Here is a 21,051-nt window from a genome sequence, read left to right as displayed (position 1 = left end):
TCAACTCAGTCATAAACACACGCAAAGTCACACATACACTCACTCACATTCAAACACAGTCATACAGTCACACATACACAGTCACACACAGTTATACACACACAGTTATACACACACAATGCAGATTAATTATTGGCTCTGTTACATCTAAGAAGCTTTCTGCTGTTGACCAATTCAAATGAAGCAGTGTTCACAGCGCTTCAGGAACACATTCCGAACACACTCACCGTGTCACACATTCCGATACACAAACACACACACTCCAATGAATAAACTCACGACCATCACGTATATTGTATCTTTATATTGTAACAAAAACAGTTTCTGTCAATGAAATATTTTTTTTTAATATATTTTACAAAAGACCCCCAAAAAACATTTTTAAAAAAGGCACAGACCTGGTGTCACATATAGAGCTTTGAAATAAACAGCGAGGGGGGGGGCGGGGGGCACCCTATCCCCCCCTCCAATAACATTAAACTGACCAAGGGAATGCTTCAAATTTGTACCCCCTTCACCCACAAGGCACTGCGTGAGGTCGTGTGAGCATGGTGGCACTCCCTGGGTATGGTTACCCCTTGCCCCCAACACGACTCGCGGGTTGGTCTGGGAGGGGGGGAGGTGAAGGGGTGTCCCGCTCGCTGCCGGGAAGGGGGTCAGCGGGAGTCTGGCTCTGCCGTCCGGCCGCGGAAAAAGGAAGACATTCCCCCCCACTGGGGGGGTTCGGGGAAAGGCGCAGAGCGGGCCTGGCCTGCAGGAGCTGAGCGCAGGGGGCGGAGCCTCGTCACCATAATAATAATAATAATAACAATAATAATAGAAAACTGGAAATAAAGGCGGAAGGACAAAAACCGAGCGAGAGGCGAGACCGCCCCCCTCCCCCCCACCACACACCCATCGGGGCCCGTACCATATGACCTGTCCTCGCTTTGCCACTTCCCTGCCAGAGAGGCGCGATGGGCAACGATTAACCACTTCCCTGCCAGAGACGCGCGATGGGCAACGATTAACCACTTCCCTGCCAGAGTCTTTGGGAAAACGGGAAGGGGAGAGAGGAGGCGATATAAAAGAACGTGTGTTTGGGGGGGGGGGGCGTAGACTCCCTTTGTTTCCCTTTGGGAAGAGTGGAAATGGTAAAACCTTTTGTAAAAAAATGTCAAAAATCCCTTATGAAAGCGTCACTGTCTGGCGCGTCACTTACTGAGCACGCAACTGTCATTGGGTCAACTGGGACTGGCCCGAGCACCACCGAGGGGGGAAGTCACGTGTCCCCGCCCAGGCGCCAGAGAGGAGGGTGGGGAGGTTACATGTCCCCTCCCGGGCGCCAGAGAGGAGGTTACATGTCCCCTCCCGGGCGCCAGAGAGGAGGGTGGGGAGGTACATGTCCCCTCCCGGGCGCCAGAGAGGAGGGTGGGGAGGTTACATGTCCCCTCCCGGGCGCCAGAGAGGAGGTTACATGTCCCCTCCCGGGCGCCAGAGAGGAGGTTACATGTCCCCTCCCGGGCGCCAGAGAGGAGGTTACATGTCCCCTCACGGGCGCCAGAGAGGAGGTTATATGTCCCCTCACGGGCGCCAGAGAGGGGTGTGGGGAGGTTACATGTCCCCACCCGGGTGCCAGCGAGGAGGGGAGGTTACATGTCCCTTCCCGGGCGCCAGAGAGGGGTGTGGGGAGGTTACATGTCCCCACCCGGATGCCAGCGAGGAGGGAGGTTACATGTCCATTCCCGGGCGCCAGAGAGGGGTGTGGGGAGGTTACATGTCCCCACCCGGGTGCCAGCGAGGAGGGGAGGTTACATGTCCCCTCCCGGGCGCCTGCGAGGAGGGGAGTCACGTGTCCCAATCTGGGCGCCAGCGAGGAGGTTACATGTCCCCTCCCGGTGCTCCAACAAGAATGGGGGAGGGGGGTGGTTACGTGTCCCTCCCAGGCGCCAGCGAGGAGGGGGCAGGGGGGAGGTTACATGTCCTCTCGGGCGACACCGAGGAGGGGGGGTTAGGTGTCCCCTTCCGGGTGCCAGCGAGCAGAACGGAAATTACACGTCACCTCTTGGGCGCCAACAAACCCTTTACAATGTTCTGTCACATTTTTGCCAACCGAAGGACCCCCTCCCAGGATCCGATGTGAGCTTATCCCATATACCGTATATAATGTTAGTATCTTTTCCCCTGAGCATATCCTGCTCTTTTATATATTTGAGTGTTAAAAAAAATCGGGATTGATTTCATTTGAACCTCCGGACACTTAGTAATTCCAACACGTATATCTCGATTAGCGCCGACTCCTGCTTTAAGAATAACGGTTCCTCTGATCTAATACTGACTGCGCTCTGCGCATTAATACACAATGCTATCGGCTGCCGACACAATACTCTTTCCCTCATTGGCCGTGTAGAGTAATACTGGCTTCCTATTGGCTAATAATAATCTCACATTTGCCCAGCATGTGTCAGAGGGCATGACCTGTGACCCCTGAGCGGGCCACAGGTCAATGGGGCCAGACAGGAAGCCCATCTCCACTGGGTTCCTCGTTGCACCTTCATATGTACCACCAATGTGTAAAACTACAAGCACTGCCACCCGGGGGGGAGGGTTATGTGCCCCCTCTCGAGCCCCAGCAAGGAGAGGGGGGGGGGTCACCTCACGGGGGCCAGCTAGGGGGGGAGGGTGTCATGTGTTTCTTTCCGGACACGACCGAGGAGGGGGGGATTTCGTGTCTCCTCCTGGGTGCCAATGAGGAGGGGGGGGGGGAAGTTACCTGTCCACTTCCAAGACATCACCAGGGAGGGGGGTTGCCTGTCCCGCCCGGGCGCCAATAATGATTTGCGCGTTCATAAGATTGGAGAGATAAATCAGTATTAACCCCTTGTGCTGCCCGCTGAGCTCACCCCTCTAACTGCCCCTGCGGTGCATCAGCTGTGAGGATCCCGGGGCACGCTAATCAATATAAAAACAATTACCCATAAGACGGGACTCCAATCTGGCAGAGAACGGGTTAAGCGCGACGCAACATAAATAAGAAGAGGCCAAGATGGCGCCCAGGGGAGGGTGACCCCATGGTGCACGAGCAGTGGACAGGAGGGATGGGAGGGTCCGGATTGGCGGAGGGGGTCTCACACCTTGTCTAGCAAGGAGCGCTGCCAGTACAGGAGTCTTTGGGGGTCCCGCATTGCCTGAACAGAACAACGGCCAGTCCAAGGGTGAGGACGCAGAGCAGGAGCAGGACGGGCACCACCACGGCCGCGGCGCTGACCCCTCCCCCGCCGGCCTCGTCCACCTGGATGATCACTACCTCACGGTCATCGTCCTCCGGCTGCCGAGCCGAGCTGCACCCCAGCCACTCCCGTAGCACAGATTTGGGGTACCCAGACTCTGTCTTCAGCTGTTGGTTGTTGAACTTCCAGTACTTGTTACCCTTGTAGAAGTAGGTGAAGGCTGGAGGTGGGGGAGAGGAGGTGAGGTGGAGGGGGGGGGGGGAGAAAGAGGAGAAGAGGTGGGGAGGAAGGAGGGGAGAAAGATGGGGAGAAGGAAATATGGATGAGAGGAGGTGGGGGGGGGGGGGGTCAGGAAAATAGATGGAGAGGAGGTGGGGGGGGGGGGGGGGGGGGGGGGCAGAAAGGGAGAGATTATCAAACCCCTCTCTTCCAGTGAGACCTCTGTATAATTATTATTACTGTGCTGAGAGTGGGGGGCAAACGTTTACTGCTTTCCATGTGAGATCCCCAGTACCCCCCAATATCCACGATCACACCCCTGTATCTCCCCCGGCCCCCTGTATCTCACTCTACCCCCTGTATCTCCCCCTACCCCCTGTATCTCCCCCTGCCCCCTGTATCTCACTCTGCCCCCTGTATCTCCCCCTGACCCCTGTATCTCACTCTGCCCCCTGTATCTCCCCCTGCCCCCTGTATCTCACTGTGCCCCCTGTATCTCACCCTGCCCCCCTGTATTTCCCCCTGCCCCCTGTATCTCACCCTGCCCTCCATATCTCACCCTGCCCTCCATATCTCACCCTGCCCCCCATATCCCACTTTGGCCCCCCACCCCCTCCGATCTCCCCTGCTGCCCCTCTCTTACCTCCGTCGCTGCCCATGAATGCCCCTCGCACAGCATCGGGGATACCGTCCCACACGTTGATGGGTTTGGGGTAGTCGGGATCCACAGCCCTCATCTCCTCATTAAACCGATAATACCTGCACGGGGGGTGGGAGTGAAAGACAGACGCAGAATAAATACCCTGAGCCGGATGCCCCGATGTCACAAAACTCCTCCCACTGCTCCATATAACTGCCCCCCTTACTCACTTGCTTCCCCTGAAGAAGTAGGTTTTCCCAGTGGGCATCCAGTAGAGGGCAGCATCAATTCTGTCATTGGGCAACCCCCGTCCCAGCTCCTTCAGGGTCTTGGGGTACCCGGGCTCCAGCGTGGCCTCGTCAAACACCCAGTGCTTGTCCCCTGCACCCCAAGAACATGGTTATCAATGACATCATATGATATGGAGCCATCTGATTGGCTAAATGCATCAATGACATCATATGACATGGAGACACTTGATTGGCTAAAGGCATCTGTCATGATAATATCGTGAGATATTATGTATTTTAAACAATCTGGTGCTTCAGGTGTTAATAGTTCAACAGACGTGTGTTTTGGACCAAACACGTGATTTCTCATATTGCTTCGCCAGTGACCTCTCTGGGAGAAAACCCTGATATTTGGTAATGTAGTGTATAGGGATTTCTGCAGTAGCGCAGCAAGACATGCGCAGGCCGCCGGGCAAAAATACATTTCAGGGCTCCATTAATATTAATGCTGACTGAAATTGTTTTCTCCCTCCCCCATCCTCTCCCTGATCCTCTCATCATCCCTCCCCATCATCATCTCTCCCCCTCCTCATCATAATCATCTCCCCTTCCTCCTCATCTCTCCCCCTCCTCATCATCATCTCTCCCCCTCCTCATCATATCTCCCCTCCTCATCATCTCTCCCCATTATCATCATCTCTACCCATCATCATCTCTTCCCTTCCTCCTCCTCATCAGCTCTCTTCATCAACATCTCCATCACTAGCTCTCCCCCTCATCATCACCATCACCAGCTCTCCCCATCACTATCTCTCCCCCTCATCATCATAACATCTCGCCCCCTCATCATCATCTCTCTCCCTCCTCATCTCCCCCCTCATCTCTCCCCCTCCCCATATCTCTCCCTCCTTCTCATCAGCTCTCCCCATCAACACCATCACCATATCTCCCCCTCATCACCATCTCTCCCCATCATCATCACCTCTCCCAATCATTACCTCTCCCCCTCATTATTAGCTCTCTCCATCATCATCATCATCATCATCATCATCATCTCTCTTCATCATTATCATCATCTCTCTCCCTCATCACCTCTCCCCCTCATCCGCATCCTAATCATCTCTCCCACTCATCATCATCATTACTCTCCCCCTCATCATCAGCTCTCTCCCCCTCATCACCATCCTCTCTCCCCCCACATCATCAGCGCTCCCCCTCAACATCCTCTCTCCCCCTCATCATCATCAGTGCTCCCCCTCATCATTATCCTCTCTCCCCCACATCATTAGCTCCCCCCTCATCATCAGCGCTCCCCCTCTTCATCATCAGCGCTCCCCCTCATCATCATCAGTGCTCCCCCTCATCATCATCAGCGTTCCCCCTCATCATCATCAGCGCTCCCCCTCATCATCATCAGCGCTCCCCTCTCATCAGCGCTCCCCCTCATCATCATCAGCGCTCCCCCTCATCATCAGCGCTCCCCCTCATCATCATCAGCGCTCCCCCTCATCATCAGCACTCCCCCTCATCATCATCACTCCCCCTCATCATCATCAGCGCTCCCCCTCATCATCATCAGCTCTCCCCCTCTTCATCATCAGCTCTCCCCCTCATCATCATCATCATCAGATCCCTCCCAAGAGCGCGGAGCCCCGGGCTACAGCTGCACCCCTGCATTTCTGTTTTATCATTTTATTTTAAGAAACTGTTCTGCATTTATTGTGATTATATGTTCTTGTAATCCTTTTTCTGTAATCTAAGCGCAGTATATATATATATATATACATATATATACATATAATATATAAACATTTCATAAGTGATGCTTTGGGCTCTGAATGAACTGTTGCACGCTCTGGAGAGAGTATTTAAATGTTCGGACCACATTTTGCTACAACAGATCTTTGTGTGTTAAAAGTGCATTGTTTTTCTATTATAAACGGACCAGGTGGTATATGGGGACGGATTGAGGGGAGATATTGTCCATTTGAGGGACCTTTGTGGAGGTGGAAAGTGGCATGCGCTTGCGAGCTGTGTATTAACCCCTGTCCTGTATGCAGGTCATGTGCTCACAGGTGTGCCGTACGTGACAGCATCAATGACATCGTATGACATGGAGCCATCTGATTGGCTAAAGGCATCAATGACATGATATGATACAGAGCCGCCTGATTTGATGACATTGCATGCTATAAGACGGAGTCCTTTCATTGGATGACTCGTGCTGACTTCGTGGCCCCCATCAATTACCTTTGAAGAAGACGAACTTTCCATCCTTGCGTTCGTACGCGGAGTTAATGGAGCTGGGGAGCCCGCGCCAGAACTGTCCAATGGGAAGCGGGTAACCATCCAACACGCGGTTATTACGGACACGCCAAAACCAGCGCTCCTGGGGGCGAGAGAGAGGAGGGTCAGGGGGAGGAGGAGAAAAGTGACAGGAGGGCCTGGGAGGGAGGGAAAAGGAAAGGGTCGGGGAAAGAGGAGTGAAGGATTAGAGGAGGGTCAGGGCGGGGGGTGAGAGAGAAAAGGGTTGGGGGAAATAGGGGAGAGAGAGGAAGGAGGGGAAGGAGAAAAGTGACAGGAGGGCCGGAGTAAAAGGGTAGGGGGTAAGAGAGATGAGAAAGACAGGTGGGTCAGAGAGGGAGAGAGTGTAGTGTGGGAGATGATCAGGGGAAAAGGAGGGTTAGGGGTTTGGCTTATCAGAACCTCCCCTATTTTCTGTTATCCCAATATTTAACTCCCCTGCCCCCAAATGTGTGACCTTTGCCCCCTGACCTTGAACACGAACATCTCCCCCCGCAGCACGGCGATGGTGTCGAAGTTGCCCTGACAGACGTCCGGTCCGTAGGGGGGTGCGTCAGGCTCATCAGGAGGAGCGTCCGGGACGTTGCTGTCGGTAGGACGGGGAGGTTTGGGGGCACGTGTGGGGAGGTCCTCCCCGTGACCTGAGGAGAGGGAGGAGGGGTCAGAAAAGTCTGGGAGTGATCCCCCTCCATATAAATGTCTCTCACCCCTCACCCCGTGCCGTCTCCCCAAGCCCCCTTTTCACCCCCCACCCCCTCCTTTAGGTCATTCACCCTGCCGCACCTCCCCCTTGTTCCCTTGCCCAGGCACTGAACCCCCCCACAAATCACCCCCTGGCCCCCAGAAATCAAACAGCCGACCCTCCCGAGGCTCTCCCTACCGCACTACCCCCACCCTTATTGTCTACCATCACCCTTCCACCCTCTCTCGTCCTTCTCCCTCCATGCTCCCCCTTTAGTCCCTGCTTGCCCCTCCCCGGTCACTCACCTGCCCCGTACAGCTGCTGGATCCCCTGGCGGTCGTCTTCCGGCAGCTGAAAGTTCTCTGTGTCCATCCACTGATAAAACGGGGCCATGATCGCTGATGGATCATTGGAATGTTCCAAACCCAACGCATGGCCGAGCTCATGCACGGCCACTAGGAAGAGGTCATTACCTGGGAGGGCGGAAGGTGGGGTCAGACTAAGGAGGGAAGGACAGCCCCCCCTCTGTACCATATCACCCTCTCCTTCCCTTATTTTCTATTCCTTCTTATCTTCTTCTCCTTCCCCTATCTTGCCCCCTCCTTCCCACTCTCTCCTCCCTCTTTCCCCCCTCCTCTGTCTTTGCCCACCTCCATCTCTTCCCGCTCCCTCCCTCTCTTTCTCTTCCACCCTCTCTCTTCCCCTCCCCTCTCTTTCCCACCTCCTCCCCTCCCCTCTCACTCCCCCCACCTCCATCTCTTTCCCCCCTCTATCCCTCCCTTTCTCCCCCTCCCTGGCCCTCCCCTCTCTTTCCCCCTCCTCTTCACTTCCCCCTCTCTTTCTCCCCCCTTCCTCCCCTCACTCTCTCCCCCCTTCCTCCCCTCACTCTCTCCCCCCTCCCTCTCAAGACCCCACCTCATCTCTCTCCTCCTCCCCCTTACTTTCTAGATCATCGTTCCTGGATGTCCATGGTTCTGCGGAGTCGAAGTGCGTATCCCCGCCGATGCCCGGCCCCGGAAAGTACGCGTGGGCCAGGAACCCTCCCACGCCATCGAAGGGGGTGCTGTCCCCGTGGAAGCCCTCGGCGAAGAAGAGCATGATGTCCGCGTGCTTGGTGTGTCCGTCCCTAATGTCCTGGTACTGCACCTCGTGGAAACGCAGCGGTGTCACCCTCTGCCATATCGCGAACGCTCGCCGGATCGACTCGTGCGTCTCATACTCGCCCACCCTGGGGCTGTAATTCTGTATACTGAGGGCAAACAGGGGGGGGGGGGGCACTGATATAAAAACACTCTTACAAGAAGAACACCCCATATCAGAACCAGCCCCATGTACAGGAACCTTGATAAAGTGCTGACGCGGAACGCGTAGGTAGTTTTTGCTTTCTGATCACGACAAAATAAATTAGCACCTGTATACAGTATCTTTTATCCTAATATAAGAACAGCCATCTTTTAGGAACCAAGCTCCATTCTAAGAATACCCCATAATAAAGTCCCCGCCCCCTCACCAGAAAGTGATGTCCTTGTGTGGCCACTTCAGCCCCTGGATGGCGAATCTTTTCCTCCTCACATTCGATTTAATTTCACTTCCAAATTTATCGGGGACCCCACATCGCGGCCTCTGCATAGCCCTGAAAGTACCCACAAGAGCGCGAGTGTCAGCCGCCCCTATAACACACAGCGTGGGGGGCCACGGAGTCTGCCAGCCTCACACGGGAAGTGCTAGCCTCCCCCTCACACGGGCAGTGCCAGCCTCCCTCTCACACGCGGGCAGCGCCTCCCTCTCACACGCGGGCAGCGCCTCCCCCTCACACGGGAAGTGCCATCCTCACACGGGAAGTGCTAGCCTCCCCCTCACACGGGAAGTGCCAGCCTCCCTCACACACAGGCAGTGCCATCCTCACACGGGAATTGCTAGCCTCCTCACCACACAGGCAGCCCCAGCCTTCCCCCGACATGCGGGCAGTGCCAGCTTCTCCCTCACACACAGTCAGTGCCATCCTCACACGGGAAGTGCTAGCCTCCTCACCACACACGGGCAGTGCCAGCCTCCCTCACACACAGGCAGTGCCATCCTCACATGGGAAGTGCTAGCCTCCTCACCTCACACGGGAATTGCTAGCCTCCCTCTCCCACACAGGCAGCCCCAGCCTTCCCCCGACATGCGGGCAGTGCCAGCTTCTCCCTCACACACGGGCAGTGCCAGCCTCTCCCTCACACACGCGGGCAGTGCCTCCCTCTCACACGCGGGCAGCGCCTCCCTCTCACACAGGCAGCCCCAGCCTTCCCCCGACATGCGGGCAGTGCCAGCTTCTCCCTCACACACGGGCAGTGCCAGCCTCTCCCTCACACACGCGGGCAGTGCCTCCCTCTCACACGCGGGCAGCGCCTCCCTCTCACACAGGCAGCCCCAGCCTTCCCCCGACATGCGGGCAGTGCCAGCTTCTCCCTCACACACGGGCAGTGCCAGCCTCTCCCTCACACACGCGGGCAGTGCCTCCCTCTCACACGCGGGCAGCGCCTCCCTCTCACACAGGCAGCCCCAGCCTTCCCCCGACATGCGGGCAGTGCCAGCTTCTCCCTCACACACGGGCAGTGCCAGCCTCTCCCTCACACACGCGGGCAGTGCCTCCCTCTCACACGCGGGCAGCGCCTCCCTCTCACACGGGAAGTGCCAGCCTTCCCCGACATGCGGGCAGTGCCAGCCTCTCCCTCACACATGGTCAGTGCCAGCCACTCCCTCACACACGGTCAGTGCCAGCCTCTCCCTCACACACGGGCAGTGCCAGCCTCTCCTCACACACGGGCAGTGCCAGCCTCTCCCTCATACACGGGCAGTGCCAGCCTCTCCCTCACACACGGGCAGTGCCAGCCTCTCCCTCACACACGGGCAGTGCCAGCATCTCCTCACACACGGGCAGTGCCAGCATCTCCTCACACACGGGCAGTGCCAGCCTCCCCCATACACATGGGCAGCGCCAGCCTCCCCCATACACACGGGCAGCGCCAGCCTTCCCCATACATATAGGGGCAGCGCTAGCCTACCCCTCACACACACGGGCTTTGCCAGCCTCCCCCTCACACACGGGCTGTGCCAGCCTCACACGCGAGCAGCACCAGCCTCTCCCTCACAAACGGGCAGTGCCGGCCTCCCTCTCACATGCGGGCAGCGCCGGCCTCCCTCTCACATGCGGGCAGCGCCTCCCTCTCAAACGCGAGCAGTGCCAGCCTCACATGCGGGCAGTGCCAGCCTCCCCCTCACACATGGGCAGTGCCAGCCTCCCTCACACACGGGCAGTGCCAGCCTCCCCCTCACACATGGGCAGTGCCAGCCTCCCTCACACACAGGCAGTGCCAGCCTCCCTCACACACAGGCAGTGCCAACCTCACACGTGGGCAGGGCCAGCCTCCCCTCACACACGGTGTATACAGACCTCTCCGTGCCGCTGTCCACTTTCCCTGTCACGGTCAGTCCGTAGAACCTCTGCATCGCCGCGATTGCCTCCGTCATGGACTGAGGGGAGCGCAAGGTGTGTGTGCGGAGATCACCCGGGGGCAGATATCCATACTGCTGGAGCCAGGCCTAGGGGCAAAAAAACAGGGATCAGCGCGGGCAGCACAGCTATCTCTCAGCGCGGGCAGCACAGCTATCTCTCAGCGCGGGCAACACAGCTATCTCTCAGCGCGGGCAGCACAGCTATCTCTTACCACGGGCAGCACAGCTATCTCTCAGCGCGGGCAACACAGCTATCTCTCAGCGCGGGCAGCACAGCTATCTCACAGTGTGAGCAACACAGCTATCTCTTACCACGGGCAGCACAGCTATCTCTCAGCGCGGGCAGCACAGCTATCTCTCAGTGTGAGCAACACAGCTATCTCTTACCACGGGCAGCACAGCTATCTCTCAGCGCGGGCAGCACAGCTATCTCTCAGCGCGGGCAGCACAGCTATCTCTCAGCGCGGGCAGCACAGCTATCTCTCAGCGCGGGCAGCACAGCTATCTCTCAGCGCGGGCAGCACAGCTATCTCTCAGTGTGAGCAACACAGCTATCTCTTACCACGGGCAACACAGCTATCTCTCAGCGCGGGCAGCACAGCTATCTCTCAGCGCGGGCAGCACAGCTATCTCTCAGCGCGGGCAGCACAGCTATCTCTCAGCGCGGGCAGCACAGCTATCTCTCAGCGCGGGCAGCACAGCTATCTCTCAGCGCGGGCAGCACAGCTATCTCAGTGTGAGCAGCACAGCTATCTCTCAGCGCGGGCAGCACAGCTATCTCTCAGCGCGGGCAGCACAGCTATCTCTCAGCGCGGGCAGCACAGCTATCTCTCAGCGCGGGCAGCACAGCTATCTCTCAGCGCGGGCAGCACCGCTATCTCTCAGTGTGAGCAGCACAGCTATCTCTCAGTGCGGGCAGCACCGCTATCTCTCAGCGCGGGCAGCACAGCTATCTCTCAGCGCGGGCAGCACAGCTATCTCTCAGCGCGGGCAGCACCGCTATCTCTCAGCGCGGGCAGCACAGCTATCTCTCAGCGCGGGCAGCACAGCTATCTCTCAGTGTGAGCAGCACAGCTATCTCTCAGCGCGGGCAGCACAGCTATCTCTCAGCGCGGGCAGCACAGCTATCTCTCAGCGCGGGCAGCACAGCTATCTCTCAGCGCGGGCAGCACCGCTATCTCTCAGCGCGGGCAGCACAGCTATCTCTCAGCGCGGGCAGCACAGCTATCTCTCAGCGCGGGCAGCACAGCTATCTCTCAGCGCGGGCAGCACAGCTATCTCTCAGTGTGAGCAGCACAGCTATCTCTCAGCGCGGGCAGCACAGCTATCTCTCAGTGCGGGCAGCACAGCTATCTCTCAGCGCGGGCAGCACAGCTATCTCTCAGCGCGGGCAGCACAGCTATCTCTCAGCGCGGGCAGCACAGCTATCTCTCAGCGCGGGCAGCACAGCTATCTCTCAGCGCGGGCAGCACAGCTATCTCTCAGTGTGAGCAGCACAGCTATCTCTCAGCGCGGGCAGCACAGCTATCTCTCAGCGCGGGCAGCACAGCTATCTCTCAGTGTGAGCAGCACAGCTATCTCTCAGCGCGGGCAGCACAGCTATCTCTCAGCGCGGGCAGCACAGCTATCTCTCAGTGCGGGCAGCACAGCTATCTCTCAGTGCGGGCAGCACAGCTATCTCTCAGCGCGGGCAGCACAGCTATCTCTCAGTGTGAGCAGCACAGCTATCTCTCAGCGCGGGCAGCACAGCTATCTCTCAGCGCGGGCAGCACAGCTATCTCTCAGTGCGGGCAGCACCGCTATCTCTCAGCGCGGGCAGCACAGCTATCTCTCAGCGCGGGCAGCACAGCTATCTCTCAGCGCGGGCAGCACAGCTATCTCTCAGCGCGGGCAGCACAGCTATCTCTCAGCGCGGGCAGCACCGCTATCTCTCAGCGCGGGCAGCACAGCTATCTCTCAGCGCGGGCAGCACAGCTATCTCTCAGCGCGGGCAGCACAGCTATCTCTCAGCGCGGGCAGCACAGCTATCTCAGTGTGAGCAGCACAGCTATCTCTCAGCGCGGGCAGCACAGCTATCTCAGTGTGAGCAGCACAGCTATCTCTCAGCGCGGGCAGCACAGCTATCTCTCAGCGCGGGCAGCACAGCTATCTCTCAGCGCGGGCAGCACAGCTATCTCTCAGCGCGGGCAGCACAGCTATCTCTCAGCGCGGGCAGCACAGCTATCTCTCAGTGCGGGCAGCACAGCTATCTCTCAGCGCGGGCAGCACAGCTATCTCAGTGTGAGCAGCACAGCTATCTCTCAGCGCGGGCAGCACAGCTATCTCTCAGCGCGGGCAGCACAGCTATCTCTCAGCGCGGGCAGCACAGCTATCTCTCAGCGCGGGCAGCACAGCTATCTCTCAGCGCGGGCAGCACAGCTATCTCTCAGCGCGGGCAGCACAGCTATCTCTCAGCGCGGGCAGCACAGCTATCTCTCAGCGCGGGCAGCACAGCTATCTCTCAGCGCGGGCAGCACAGCTATCTCTCAGCGCGGGCAGCACAGCTATCTCTCAGCGCGGGCAGCACAGCTATCTCTCAGTGTGAGCAGCACAGCTATCTCTCAGTGCGGGCAGCACAGCTATCTCTCAGCGCGGGCAGCACAGCTATCTCTCAGCGCGGGCAGCACAGCTATCTCTCAGCGCGGGCAGCACAGCTATCTCTCAGTGTGAGCAGCACAGCTATCTCTCAGCGCGGGCAGCACAGCTATCTCTCAGCGCGGGCAGCACAGCTATCTCTCAGCGCGGGCAGCACAGCTATCTCTCAGCGCGGGCAGCACAGCTATCTCTCAGCGCGGGCAGCACAGCTATCTCAGTGTGAGCAGCACAGCTATCTCTCAGCGCGGGCAGCACCGCTATCTCTCAGTGTGAGCAGCACAGCTATCTCTCAGTGCGGGCAGCACAGCTATCTCTCAGTGCGGGCAGCACAGCTATCTCAGTGTGAGCAGCACAGCTATCTCTCAGCGCGGGCAGCACAGCTATCTCTCAGTGTGAGCAGCACAGCTATCTCTCAGCGCGGGCAGCACAGCTATCTCACAGTGTGAGCAGCACAGCTATCTCTCAGCGCGGGCAGCACAGCTATCTCTCAGCGCGGGCAGCACAGCTATCTCTCAGCGCGGGCAGCACAGCTATCTCTCAGCGCGGGCAGCACAGCTATCTCTCAGCGCGGGCAGCACAGCTATCTCTCAGTGTGAGCAGCACAGCTATCTCTCAGCGCGGGCAGCACAGCTATCTCTCAGCGCGGGCAGCACAGCTATCTCTCAGTGTGAGCAACACAGCTATCTCTCAGCGCGGGCAGCACAGCTATCTCTCAGCGCGGGCAGCACAGCTATCTCTCAGTGTGAGCAGCACAGCTATCTCTCAGCGCGGGCAGCACCGCTATCTCACAGTGTGAGCAACACAGCTATCTCTTACCACGGGCAACACAGCTATCTCTCAGCGCGGGCAGCACAGCTATCTCTCAGCGCGGGCAGCACAGCTATCTCTCAGCGCGGGCAGCACAGCTATCTCTCAGCGCGGGCAGCACAGCTATCTCTCAGTGTGAGCAGCACCGCTATCTCTCAGCGCGGGCAGCACAGCTATCTCTCAGCGCGGGCAGCACAGCTATCTCACAGTGTGAGCAGCACAGCTATCTCTCAGCGCGGGCAGCACAGCTATCTCTCAGCGCGGGCAGCACAGCTATCTCTCAGCGCGGGCAGCACAGCTATCTCTCAGCGCGGGCAGCACAGCTATCTCACAGTGTGAGCAGCACAGCTATCTCTCAGCGCGGGCAGCACAGCTATCTCTCAGCGCGGGCAGCACAGCTATCTCTCAGCGCGGGCAGCACAGCTATCTCTCAGCGCGGGCAACACAGCTATCTCACAGTGTGAGCAACACAGCTATCTCTTACCACGGGCAGCACAGCTATCTCTCAGCGCGGGCAGCACAGCTATCTCTCAGCGCGGGCAGCACAGCTATCTCTCAGCGCGGGCAGCACAGCTATCTCTCAGCGCGGGCAGCACAGCTATCTCTCAGCGCGGGCAGCACAGCTATCTCTCAGTGTGAGCAGCACCGCTATCTCTCAGCGCGGGCAGCACAGCTATCTCTCAGCGCGGGCAGCACAGCTATCTCACAGTGTGAGCAACACAGCTATCTCTTACCACGGGCAGCACAGCTATCTCTCAGCGCGGGCAGCACAGCTATCTCTCAGCGCGGGCAGCACAGCTATCTCTCAGCGCGGGCAGCACAGCTATCTCTCAGCGCGGGCAGCACAGCTATCTCTCAGCGCGGGCAGCACAGCTATCTCTCAGTGTGAGCAGCACAGCTATCTCTCAGCGCGGGCAGCACAGCTATCTCTCAGCGCGGGCAGCACAGCTATCTCTCAGCGCGGGCAGCACAGCTATCTCTCAGCGCGGGCAGCACCGCTATCTCTCAGTGTGAGCAGCACAGCTATCTCTCAGCGCGGGCAGCACAGCTATCTCTCAGCGCGGGCAGCACAGCTATCTCTCAGTGCGGGCAGCACAGCTATCTCTCAGCGCGGGCAGCACAGCTATCTCTCAGTGTGAGCAGCACAGCTATCTCTCAGCGCGGGCAGCACAGCTATCTCTCAGCGCGGGCAGCACCGCTATCTCTCAGCGCGGGCAGCACAGCTATCTCTCAGTGCGGGCAGCACAGCTATCTCTCAGCGCGGGCAGCACCGCTATCTCTCAGCGCGGGCAGCACAGCTATCTCTCAGCGCGGGCAGCACAGCTATCTCTTACCACGGGCAGCACAGCTATCTCTCAGTGTGAGCAGCACAGCTATCTCTCAGCGCGGGCAGCACAGCTATCTCTCAGCGCGGGCAGCACAGCTATCTCTCAGCGCGGGCAGCACAGCTATCTCTTACCACGGGCAGCACAGCTATCTCACAGTGTGAGCAACACAGCTATCTCTCAGCGCGGGCAGCACAGCTATCTCTCAGTGTGAGCAACACAGCTATCTCTCAGCGCGGGCAGCACCGCTATCTCTCAGCGCGGGCAGCACAGCTATCTCTCAGCGCGGGCAGCACAGCTATCTCTCAGCACGGGCAGCACAGCTATCTCTCAGCGCGGGCAACACAGCTATCTCACAGTGTGAGCAACACAGCTATCTCTTACCACGGGCAGCACAGCTATCTCTCAGCGCGGGCAACACAGCTATCTCACAGTGTGAGCAACACAGCTATCTCTCAGCGCGGGCAGCACAGCTATCTCTCAGCGCGGGCAGCACAGCTATCTCTCAGCGCGGGCAGCACAGCTATCTCTCAGTGTGAGCAGCACAGCTATCTCTCAGCGCGGGCAGCACAGCTATCTCTCAGCGCGGGCAGCACAGCTATCTCTCAGCGCGGGCAGCACAGCTATCTCTCAGCGCGGGCAGCACAGCTATCTCTCAGCGCGGGCAGCACAGCTATCTCTCAGTGTGAGCAGCACCGCTATCTCTCAGCGCGGGCAGCACAGCTATCTCTCAGCGCGGGCAGCACAGCTATCTCACAGTGTGAGCAACACAGCTATCTCTTACCACGGGCAGCACAGCTATCTCTCAGCGCGGGCAGCACAGCTATCTCTCAGCGCGGGCAGCACAGCTATCTCTCAGCGCGGGCAGCACAGCTATCTCTCAGCGCGGGCAGCACAGCTATCTCTCAGCGCGGGCAGCACAGCTATCTCTCAGCGCGGGCAGCACAGCTATCTCTCAGTGTGAGCAGCACAGCTATCTCTCAGCGCGGGCAGCACAGCTATCTCTCAGCGCGGGCAGCACAGCTATCTCTCAGCGCGGGCAGCACAGCTATCTCTCAGCGCGGGCAGCACAGCTATCTCTCAGCGCGGGCAGCACCGCTATCTCTCAGTGTGAGCAGCACAGCTATCTCTCAGCGCGGGCAGCACAGCTATCTCTCAGCGCGGGCAGCACAGCTATCTCTCAGTGCGGGCAGCACAGCTATCTCTCAGCGCGGGCAGCACAGCTATCTCTTACCACGGGCAACACAGCTATCTCTCAGTGTGAGCAGCACAGCTATCTCTCAGCGCGGGCAGCACAGCTATCTCTCAGTGTGAGCAGCACAGCTATCTCTCAGCGCGGGCAGCACAGCTATCTCTCAGCGCGGGCAGCACCGCTATCTCTCAGCGCGGGCAGCACAGCTATCTCTCAGTGCGGGCAGCACAGCTATCTCTCAGCGCGGGCAGCACCGCTATCTCTCAGCGCGGGCAGCACAGCTATCTCTCAGCGCGGGCAGCACAGCTATCTCTTACCACGGGCAGCACAGCTATCTCTCAGTGTGAGCAGCACAGCTATCTCTCAGCGCGGGCAGCACAGCTATCTCTCAGCGCGGGCAGCACAGCTATCTCTCAGCGCGGGCAGCACAGCTATCTCTCAGCGCGGGCAGCACAGCTATCTCTCAGTGCGGGCAGCACAGCTATCTCACAGTGTGAGCAACACAGCTATCTCTCAGCGCGGGCAGCACAGCTATCTCTCAGTGTGAGCAACACAGCTATCTCTCAGTGTGAGCAGCACAGCTATCTCTCAGCGCGGGCAGCACCGCTATCTCTCAGCGCGGGCAGCACAGCTATCTCTCAGCGCGGGCAGCACAGCTATCTCTCAGTGTGAGCAGCACAGCTATCTCTCAGCGCGGGCAGCACAGCTATCTCTCAGCGCGGGCAGCACAGCTATCTCTCAGCGCGGGCAGCACAGCTATCTCTCAGCGCGGGCAGCACAGCTATCTCTCAGCGCGGGCAGCACCGCTATCTCTCAGCGCGGGCAGCACAGCTATCTCTCAGCGCGGGCAGCACAGCTATCTCTCAGCGCGGGCAGCACAGCTATCTCTCAGCGCGGGCAGCACAGCTATCTCTCAGTGCGGGCAGCACAGCTATCTCTCAGCGCGGGCAGCACAGCTATCTCTCAGTGTGAGCAGCACAGCTATCTCTCAGCGCGGGCAGCACAGCTATCTCTCAGTGTGAGCAGCACAGCTATCTCTCAGCGCGGGCAGCACAGCTATCTCTTACCACGGGCAGCACAGCTATCTCTCAGTGTGAGCAGCACAGCTATCTCTCAGCGCGGGCAGCACAGCTATCTCTCAGCGCGGGCAGCACAGCTATCTCTCAGCGCGGGCAGCACAGCTATCTCTCAGCGCGGGCAGCACAGCTATCTCTCAGCGCGGGCAGCACAGCTATCTCTCAGCGCGGGCAGCACAGCTATCTCTCAGCGCGGGCAGCACAGCTATCTCTCAGCGCGGGCAGCACAGCTATCTCTCAGTGTGAGCAGCACAGCTATCTCTCAGCGCGGGCAGCACAGCTATCTCTCAGTGTGAGCAGCACAGCTATCTCTCAGCGCGGGCAGCACAGCTATCTCTCAGCGCGGGCAGCACAGCTATCTCTCAGCGCGGGCAGCACAGCTATCTCTCAGTGTGAGCAGCACAGCTATCTCTCAGCGCGGGCAGCACAGCTATCTCTCAGCGCGGGCAGCACAGCTATCTCTCAGCGCGGGCAGCACAGCTATCTCTCAGTGTGAGCAGCACCGCTATCTCTCAGCGCGGGCAGCACAGCTATCTCTCAGCGCGGGCAGCACAGCTATCTCTCAGCGCGGGCAGCACCGCTATCTCTCAGCGCGGGCAGCACAGCTATCTCTCAGTGTGAGCAGCACAGCTATCTCTCAGCGCGGGCAGCACAGCTATCTCACAGTGTGAGCAACACAGCTATCTCTCAGCCTGGGCAGCACAGCTATCTCTCAGTGTGAGCAGCACAGCTATCTCTCAGCGCGGGCAGCACCGCTATCTCTCAGCGCGGGCAGCACAGCTATCTCTCAGCGCGGGCAGCACAGCTATCTCTCAGCGCGGGCAGCACCGCTATCTCTCAGCGCGGGCAGCACAGCTATCTCTCAGCGCGGGCAGCACAGCTATCTCTCAGCGCGGGCAGCACAGCTATCTCTCAGTGTGAGCAGCACAGCTATCTCTCAGTGTGAGCAGCACAGCTATCTCTCAGCGCGGGCAGCACAGCTATCTCTCAGCGCGGGCAGCACAGCTATCTCTCAGCGCGGGCAGCACAGCTATCTCTCAGCGCGGGCAGCACCGCTATCTCTCAGCGCGGGCAGCACCGCTATCTCTCAGCGCGGGCAGCACAGCTATCTCTCAGCGCGGGCAGCACAGCTATCTCTCAGCGCGGGCAGCACAGCTATCTCACAGTGTGAGCAACACAGCTATCTCTCAGTGTGAGCAACACAGCTATCTCTCAGTGTGAGCAGCACAGCTATCTCTCAGCGCGGGCAGCACAGCTATCTCTCAGCGCGGGCAGCACAGCTATCTCTCAGCGCGGGCAGCACAGCTATCTCTCAGCGCGGGCAGCACAGCTATCTCTCAGCGCGGGCAGCACAGCTATCTCTCAGCGCGGGCAGCACAGCTATCTCTCAGCGCGGGCAGCACAGCTATCTCTCAGCGCGGGCAGCACAGCTATCTCTTACCACGGGCAGCACAGCTATCTCTCAGCGCGGGCAGCACAGCTATCTCAGTGTGAGCAGCACAGCTATCTCTCAGCGCGGGCAGCACAGCTATCTCTCAGCGCGGGCAGCACAGCTATCTCTCAGCGCGGGCAGCACAGCTATCTCTCAGCGCGGGCAGCACAGCTATCTCTCAGCGCGGGCAGCACAGCTATCTCTCAGCGCGGGCAGCACAGCTATCTCTCAGCGCGTGTGTAACCACCTCTCTGGGGACTGCTATTTCAGTAAAGGGGTTGCCATGAACAGCACACCCATGTGACATATATGTGTTACAAGGGTTAATACACACCGCTATCTAGCTGACACATTAATGTACCCGCAAGGCTCCTAAAATGTCTAATATCCGTCACAATATCCTCAATCCATCACAATATCTTTTCTCACTGCCACCACCACAGTTATCAAACATGAATTTGCAGAGTGCAGAGTCTTTGGTCCCTGTTTACTAAAAAAAAAAAAAACAGTAGTAGCAAAATGTGTCCGAAAATGTGTCCGAAAATGTAAATGACTCTACAAAACATGCAACAGTTCAATCAGCCCAAAGATATACTTATTCCATTTTAGATTTACCATATACAATAATACAGTGCTTAGGTTACAGAAAAAAGTACAGTATTTCAAAAGCTTACACTAATGCAGACCGTTTCATCAAATAAAAGAATACACAAAGAGAATTCCTACACATTGCGAAACATGGAAAAGGTTTCTCCTCACAGGGGTCTCGAGTTGAGCATATGAGATCACGTGTGTCTGGTTCGCGTAAAACACCCCTGTGGTTAAAATCAAATTCCTAATCCCAGATGCGGGGTTTATATTCTAAAACCTTGTCTAATGAAGCACACGGAAAACTCAACTTCTGAGTGTGTCCTGACCTCGCCCCTTTCATCATCTCTCTCTTGAGGACACTTTTATGACTTAAAAAAAAGATAATCGGGCTGGATATAGAAACCTGCGCATGTCATTATTTCTGTAATACTTAGAATTGCGCCACCTTCGCTGTCGCGTTTGTAATATTAATATGCACGCACGCAGATACCTACGCCACTGAGAGTTTTGCATGAGAAGAACAGATAGCTGTCCTTTGCAGCCTCCTACTCCTGAAGTGTTTCCTATCGTTCAATTCGTTTCATCGCAACTGTTCCTAAAATCAATTTGTCATTCTCGTGAAACAGGTGTCAGCCCTATGATATCGACATACGTAGTATCAACCTCAAACTACACAGTGACCTGTTTATCACCTCTCTCTGGTCACCGGGGATATTTCAACAATGTGAGGTTTCTTTGAGGCAGAGAGCCCAGGATCTGGTTATAGTTTGTACACTTCCAAACTATATATATATATATATATATATATAAATTGTTAGTCCAATAAAAAAGGTATCACCTAATACTGAAGAACTCATTTATTCTGCACTATCGCAACTGGACTAACACGGCTATTTTCTGCTATATATATATATATATATATATATATATATATATATATATATATATATATATATATATATATACTGGTAAGCCACAGGTGCACGTCCCATATAGAGAATGTAGTTATACGTTACCGTTCCAAGGATTGGTAAACAAGAGACAGCACTCAATGTTGAAAATCAAAGTGTATTAGTGATAGCAAAAATACATCCAGAGACCCTGGATGTATTTTTGCTATCACTAATACACTTTGATTTTCAACATTGAGTGCTGTCTCTTGTTTACCAAACCTTGGAACGGTAACGTATAACTATATATATATGTCACTTT

The 21,051-nt window shown here is 57.2% G+C and overlaps 1 protein-coding gene across 1 annotated transcript in view; it reads right to left on the bottom strand.

Moving 5' to 3' along the window:
* Positions 1-289: 289 nt before the first annotated feature.
* The window catches only part of MMP14 (matrix metallopeptidase 14), a 43,680-nt gene continuing 22,918 nt past the window's right edge, over positions 290-21,051 (bottom strand). The window contains 10 exon segments of the mRNA XM_075569097.1: positions 290-3,151; positions 3,154-3,429; positions 4,072-4,187; positions 4,299-4,449; positions 6,549-6,687; positions 7,074-7,243; positions 7,590-7,757; positions 8,226-8,533; positions 8,795-8,917; positions 10,721-10,869. Of these exon segments, the coding sequence (XP_075425212.1) occupies positions 3,108-3,151; positions 3,154-3,429; positions 4,072-4,187; positions 4,299-4,449; positions 6,549-6,687; positions 7,074-7,243; positions 7,590-7,757; positions 8,226-8,533; positions 8,795-8,917; positions 10,721-10,869 (1,644 nt within the window). The 3' untranslated portion in view covers positions 290-3,107.

This window comes from Ascaphus truei, chromosome 13, assembly GCF_040206685.1.
Source record: "Ascaphus truei isolate aAscTru1 chromosome 13, aAscTru1.hap1, whole genome shotgun sequence".
Taxonomy (NCBI): Eukaryota; Metazoa; Chordata; class Amphibia; order Anura; family Ascaphidae; genus Ascaphus; species Ascaphus truei.
Note: the sequence above shows the minus strand (reverse complement) of the source record. Positions and strands in the feature narration are given on the sequence as shown.